Raw genomic sequence first — 7,500 nt, 5'->3', positions numbered from 1 at the left:
TACAAAGTGAGAAAAAGAAGTTGAATTTACCAGAATTTGGTATAATCACTAACCTGTTTGTCTAGAATTGTCTTATACAGATTCATCTTCCTGGATCTCTCTTTAAAATAATCTTCTCTTTGTTTTGTTAAACTAAAGATGAAAAAAAGTGAAAGGAATGAAACTTTACCAGTGAGTGTGTTATAATAATAAGGCACTAAAAGAGAATGACTCTCCCCAGACACATTAAAAATAACCCTTTCTATAATAGATACAAGGTCTGAAATTCGAGGGAGGGGATATGTCTATTACATCGACTTATTTTATCGAACCCGCAAAGATAAAAGACACAGTCGATCTTGGCGGAATTTGAACTCAGAACGTGAAAACGGATGAAATGTTGCTAAGCATTTCGTCCGGCATGCTAACGATTCTGCCAGCTCACTACCTTGAAATATATTGGTTTCAAAGTTTGGCACAAGGCCAGCAATTCCGGGGTGGGGGTTAAGTCAAGTACATCAATTCCAGTGCTCAACTGGTACTTAATTTATCGATGTCGAAAAGAGGAAAAACCAAGGTGACCTCAGCGGAAGTTAAACTCGGAACGTAAGGACAGATGAAACGCAGCTAAGTATTTTGTCTGATGTGCTAACGATTCTTTTAGCTCGCCACCTTGGAAAAATATTAAAAATACTAATTTCTTTTATTTGTCTGAATGGCCTAATACATTGGCGACTGTACACAGTGAAATGCATAAGAAGTCCACAAACAAGGGAATATCAACAATAAGAACAACAATAAATACACATTAATAAATACAAAGTGTCTTGCTCAAGAACACAACGTACCGCCCGGTCAGAAAATCGAAACCACGATTTTGCGATCGTGAGTGCAACACCCTAACCTCTAGGATAGGTGCCTTGAAGAAAATTTCGAAAACATCCCTTTTAATATTTCATTACTCTTAGGCGGCAAGGTGGCAGAATCGTTAACAGGCCGGATGAAATGCTTAGTAGTATTTGGTCCGAGTTCAAATTCTACTGAAGTCCATTTTGCCTTTCATCCTTTCAGTGTTGATAAAATAAGTACCAGCTGAGCGCTGCAGTCGATGCAATCGACTAACCCCACCCACGAAATTACTGGCCTTGTGCTAAAATTTGAAATCAATATTTCATTATTCCAGGCTGTAATTTGCTTAGCTTATGCCAAAATAGGGTACCTCCTGTTCCATTTTGTGAGCAAGTTCCTTACTGAGTATCTTCTTACAAGATTCCAAATTTGTAGAGAGAGACTGGTCGATTATACTAGACACATACACACAAACATACACATTTGAGTGGTACTTTATTTTATTGAACCAGAGAGGAGATAGAGGGCTAGTGTGACTTCAACGGGATTTGAACTCAAAAACTAAAAAGCAGTTGCAAAAATACCACAAGGCCCTAATCATTCTGTGAAACCACCAACCATAATGAATTTGCTTGCTTGGATCGGACAAAATTTGTTGAGGTGAATTTTCTACGAACATATGTCCGCCCTGTCACCAACACTCACCTGTTTCCATGACCAGACATCTTTTCAGGGAAGACTGGAAGCAAAGGTCACTAGTTGCATGACAGTGACACTTGCTTACAATGATTATCCAATATCCAGACAAAGAGATAACGCATACGCATACATACATGCGCACGCACGTGTGTGTGTGTGTGTCTAATAGTGAGGTATTATCAATCCGGGCAAAATACTTCATAAGCACTCTGTTGGCACACCAGGCTAACAATATTATTTAGATTAGGGAAGAACTCCGGGTATTCTTATGGCAGGGTCCAAAGTTATGGTTCATCACAATTCTATATTGTAAATCCTTGGATGGGCTCCAAACATACTGGTTTTTACACACAATGAGATATATATATATATATATATATATATATATATATATATATATATATATATATATATATACTTTTATTCTTTTAACTAGTTTCAGCTCCAGAGCTGTATCCATCCTGGGGCACCACTGTTAGCTTTGCTACTCTTTCACTACATGAAACCTCCTCTAACATTGGGCATTTGATTTATGGGGAAGTTTGATGTTGCTGCCCTCATATGCATTTCCTGCTGTGAGGTAGGTTCATACGGAGCTCTTGATAAGAGGAGATCCAGTTTTGTTTTGAAGACACCTACATCTCCTACATGTAGGTCTCTCAGGCTTTTGTGGGAGGATATTGAAGAGCTGTGGGCCCTTGAAACCCATATTGTTGCAGTATCTGGTCCTGTATCGTGATGGCAATCTTGGGATCTTTAGCATTATGCAGCGGTGCATCGTTCTGCTGTTTGGTAATGGAAATAGAGTGCTCAACATGGCCACAGCCTTTGGGCTGCAATGTATAAAAAAACAAAACGTGCACACTCACACATATATACATATATATTCTTTTTATTCTTTTTTCTTGTTTCAGTCATTAGATTGAGGCCATGCTGGGGCACCACCTTGAAGAATTTTAAGTCGAATGTATCAACCTCAGTACTTTTTTAAAGCCTGATACTTATTCTATCGGTTCTCTTTTTGCCGAACCGCTAAGTTATGGGGTCGTGAACACACAAGCAGGGGTGGAGGGACAAACACAGACACAAACACAAACACACACACACATATACGACGGGTCTCTTTCAGTTTCTCTCTACCAAATCCACTCACAAGGCTTTGGTTGACCTGTGGCTATAGTAGAAGACACTTGCCCAAAGTGCCAAGCAGTGGGACTGAACCCAGGACCATGTGGTTGGGAAGCAAGCTTCTTACCACAAAGCCACGCCTGCACCTATATATGTACATATATTTGTATATATAAATATTTCCCTCTGTTTATGTAACTGACTCTGTCTATTTCTCTTTTGCTGTCTTTCAATCAATCTGTCACAGGAGCTATGTTTATCATTTGACTATTTAGACTTAAATAGGTGCAAAGTGTTTTCTACAAGTGGTCACATGACCAAACCTGTTCATACTGATTGGCTGCTTTAAGTTATCCAGTCAGAACACAAACCAGACCAGAAAAGCATGGTCCATTTTGAACCTACCAATAGCTATAAATAAAGAATTTTTTCTAAGCATTCTCACAGGAAAGAGGATGAGCAGCAAAGATCTTTGATGCCATACTTTGTGTTTTTTCTGCACAATCTGCATGAGGAGCCAAAGAGAATGTGACATGAAATAACAACAAAAAGGAATGCAAAATAAAGGTTGCTCAACATATAGTCATCAGTATATCAAAAGAGTATGACTACAAACTTTGGTAAGGGTTTTAATAAAATATAATTTTGTTGTCGCTAAAACGTTTGGTCATATTTTCTAGATATTTCCATAATGAAGTGATATACTTTCTTCATTTGTTGTTTGATAAACTCCAGAAAACCAAATACATGTTTGGATTCAAGAATCTGTATATGGATGAATGCTTGTATATGTAGTGTGTGTGTGTAAGTGTGTGTGCATGTGTGTGTATGTGTGTGTGTGTGTGTGTAAATGTGTGTGTGTAAGTGTGTGTGTGTGTGTGTGTATCTCATGCTCTCTTTCTCTCTCATCTCTCTATCTCCCTCATCCTCTATCTCTATATTTGAACTGAAAACAAGTTTGTATTGATACACATCACTGCTTAGCACTTCTATTCTGTGTTTTATTTATGGCAAGCGACCAATTAGTAAAACCAGTCAAGCAATTTGATGCCTCTGTAATTATTTCTGTCTAGGGCATCACCTTTGCCTTTGTAGCAGTTGACTATAATGATGCTACACCAATCATTGGGTGACTCCCTCATGGACAACCTGATTAACTATACTTATGACCAGGTCATATCCCACACAACCAGATATTTTATGCATCTCAGTGGTAATTCCTGATGGACCAGAGGCTTTCCCTGTCTTCATATCCTTAATTGCCTTATCTACTAAGCTACTGTTGATTCAGATAGCCAACCCCTCTGTTGAGTCCACATTAGGCAGACTCTGCTTCTCCCATGCATTCTCTACATTCAACAATCTTTCATAGTGGCACTTCCAAGCCTCCTTCTTTGCAGAATCGTTAACTGCAAGTGATTATATATCGCATCGCATCCCATCCCATCCCATCCCATCCCATCCCATCCTATTATATCATATCATATCCTATCCTATCATATCATATCCTATCCTATTCTATCATATCATATCATATCATACATTACATTACATATTATATTATATATTATATTATGTTATATTATATATTATATTATATTATATCATATTATATTATATTATCTTGTATCATATAGTATCATATCGTATCATATCATATAATATAATATATATTATATTATATTATATTATATTATATTATATTAATAGTATAGTAATATATCAGTGTATGCATGTATGATTGTATGTGTATGTGAATACATGCATGTGCTCCACAAGGTCAAAGAATAAGAAGTAGTTATATCAATTATAGAAGAAATAGTGATGAATCTTCCCTCACCAAAATACTATAACTACTTGTTCACCAGAAAGTAAGTCTCTTCTACCATTATAAAACAGTCACTTCTCATTTGAATCTACAAGATACTCATATGTACCAACTTCACTTAAATCTAGTTAGGGCTGGTCTTCTGTTTTCCTAATGCATTGTCTCACTCACTTAAAACACCATATTCAATCATTTTCACAGTTTACTCTTCAAAAGGTCAAGCCTCTGAGATGTTAGCATTTTCACCTTCTCCTCAAGAAAAATGTTCATTTAGACTGAGGAATCCAGATAGGAATGTGTTGAAGTGATTGTAGTTTCGGAAATATATGTGTTACTTAAGCAGAGGAAATAATATGGATGGATACAATACTAGAAAAAGAAAGATAATAGATCAATGCTAAGTAGAGTTCCTAATTGTTGACAATGAAACAATAAGGGTCAATCACAACTTGAATTATAATTGAATTGAACTGCAATATGATCTCCTCTCATGACTATTATTACCATTTCCAGCAAACAAGGACAAGGGACTAATTAACCCTTTTGTTACCAGATTCCTGTCAGTATACACTGGCTTTGTTTCAATTAATTTGGAAAATAATGAAAAATTTGGTAAAATAACTTTGACATTATTAAATTGTTTGTTTGAAATACGAATCAACATGAAATTTTGATGGAAAGTTTTAATTTAGATCACATTAAAACATAATTTGTAACATAGAAGCAAGAATTGTTTCAAATGGGTTGGTATGAAAAGGGTTAATGTTTCTTAGCTGGTTGCTTCATTGAAGAATCCTTATCTTGAATGATTTTGATCATACTTTGATCCAAGGTCTGGCTGATCACTGCTAACTTGATGTTAAATAACAAAAGCAACAACAACTACTTTGAGTAATTTGAATTTGGAATTTATTGTTAATGAGAAAGACTAATACCCTAAAGTTCATAATAGCATAACCAAATAATATTTCAAAAAATCTCTGTTAGTCCTTTCATAATCTACTCACCTTGTAGCCAAGTTTATCTGCTCAGCTTGACTTTCGAAATTTTCTTTCTCTTGCTCTCTCAAGGAAGCTAGATTTTTTAGTTCTATCTGAAATTAACAAGTAAAAACATGAAGAGACATTTGTAAGACTTAATGACAATGAAACAGTAATGAAAGATGTTCAAACCTGTTCTACATAGAATGTTGGTTGTTTCAATCCTTTTTTTAATTAGTAGAATAACAACAATAATTACATAACTGGAACGATGGGGATGGCTAAAACTCACAAATAATGACAACCCAATTACAAATTCAGTTCACAGAGATTTTTACTTTCAAATCTATAAGACTTCATAACTAACTAAAAAAAAGAAAAAAAAATCTTAAAATTTTCAGATGTTATATGAAGAGGGAGTCAATGGTTTAGTCACAGGAGGAAGGCCATCATCCAGGACTCTTTTCAGGGCCTCTAGAACTTGAGTAGAAAGGCAGAAAGTTATCCTCAAACTGGCGCCCTGACCCAAATATTTTCAAAACTGTGGACTTTGATAAAGGCCCTCAATGGTTATATTATGGTGTTAAAGTATTAAACAGGAGGACAGGTTAAGTTTATCTTACAAAATAAAAACAGTTTTTCCAATGGGCTACCACACTATTGCCACCTACAAAATTCCACTAACAAACTTTGATTGACCCAAGGCTTATAGTAGAAGACAGTTGTCAAATGTGCCACATAGTGTTATAAAATCCAAAAGCCTGGAGTTGGTTGCAAAGTGGATTTCTTAATCACGCAGCCAAGTTTGTGTACATAAGGAATGGAAAGAGGTGAGTTAGAAATTAACTTACTTGTTTCTGTAGTTCTTTACTATAAGGTAACATTTTAGTAAATAATGGTGGTGTTTCTGGTCGATGGTGGAATAAATAACTCTGCTGCAAAAGGAAGAGAAATAGTAAGAAGTTAGTTTATCCAAGAAGGTTTCAAAGCCAACAAATAATTTAAAAAATAAAAATACAAAAGTACAGAGTACAAATAAGAGTATAATGTACAAACTTGAGTACAAGATGCAAACCAGAGTATTGTGCAAGATGCAAACAGGATTACAAGGTACACAAAGTACAAGGTACAAAGAGCACAAAGTACAAACAGAAAGACAAGGAACAAACGAGTACAAGGTGTAAATAGGAGTACAATCAAGTATATAAGGTACAAACAGAAGTAAAAGGTACAGGTAAAAGTCCCAGCATTCCTATCACTTCTGGAATCTGGCCTGAAGTCGTTTTCTATAAGTGAGTCAATTCACTCTTGATCTCAACAATGGTGTTAAAACAGCAACCTTTGAGCTGCCTCTTCATCTTGGGGAAGAGATGGAAGTCCGCATGTGCAAATTCTGGCCAATAGGGTGGTTGCAGAAATGGTACCATATTGTTTTTGCCTGCACGGACCCATATGACAGACCAACAACATCAGCAACATCACTGATTGTCCTCCAGCAATCCTCATGCACAAACTGATGAATTTTCTCCACATTTCTGGGGGTGGCACTCATGGCAGGTCTTCCAGATCCTTCATCGTTTCCAGAGATGTTCTTCCACTTTTGAAGTGCCCATGCCACTCAAAACTGTGTATGACCCATTGCCTCATCACCATAAGTTTGCCGAAGCATGCTCAATGTCTCTGTAACAGACTTCCCAAGTTTAACACAAAATTTCATGCTGGCTCTTTGTTCCAACTTCCTGTCCATGATAAAATCACAGACTACAGCATACACATTATCACAATTTATGAAATAAACACTGTGATGTTAGTTGGCACACTGCCTCATGAAGGTCACTGCTAGCTCTCACTGTACTTTTTCATACCACCTCATAGATTTATAAAGGAGAGGCATAATCAACTAAACAGACAACCATAACTTGTATGATACTTATTCTGTCAATCTTGATGGAAGGAGCCAATGATTAATCTGCTAGGAATAGCAGCCAAATGGTGATAGATTCATCATCATTATCATCATCATCATCATTTAACGCC

The 7,500-nt window shown here is 36.3% G+C and overlaps 1 protein-coding gene across 1 annotated transcript in view; it reads right to left on the bottom strand.

Moving 5' to 3' along the window:
- The window catches only part of LOC106875432 (coiled-coil domain-containing protein 81), a 75,378-nt gene that overhangs the window by 2,928 nt on the left and 64,950 nt on the right, over positions 1-7,500 (bottom strand). The window contains exons 10-12 of the mRNA XM_052973280.2: positions 6,315-6,398; positions 5,491-5,576; positions 54-132 (exon numbers count right to left, since the gene is read on the bottom strand). Coding sequence (XP_052829240.1) covers positions 54-132; positions 5,491-5,576; positions 6,315-6,398 — 249 coding nt within the window. The remainder of the gene's footprint in view (positions 1-53; positions 133-5,490; positions 5,577-6,314; positions 6,399-7,500) is intronic.

This window comes from Octopus bimaculoides, chromosome 15 (assembly GCF_046866305.1).
Source record: "Octopus bimaculoides isolate indiv1 chromosome 15, ASM4686630v1, whole genome shotgun sequence".
NCBI classification, from domain to species: Eukaryota; Metazoa; Mollusca; class Cephalopoda; order Octopoda; family Octopodidae; genus Octopus; species Octopus bimaculoides.
The sequence above is the reverse complement of the archived record's forward strand: the minus strand, read 5'-3'. Positions and strand labels throughout refer to the sequence as shown.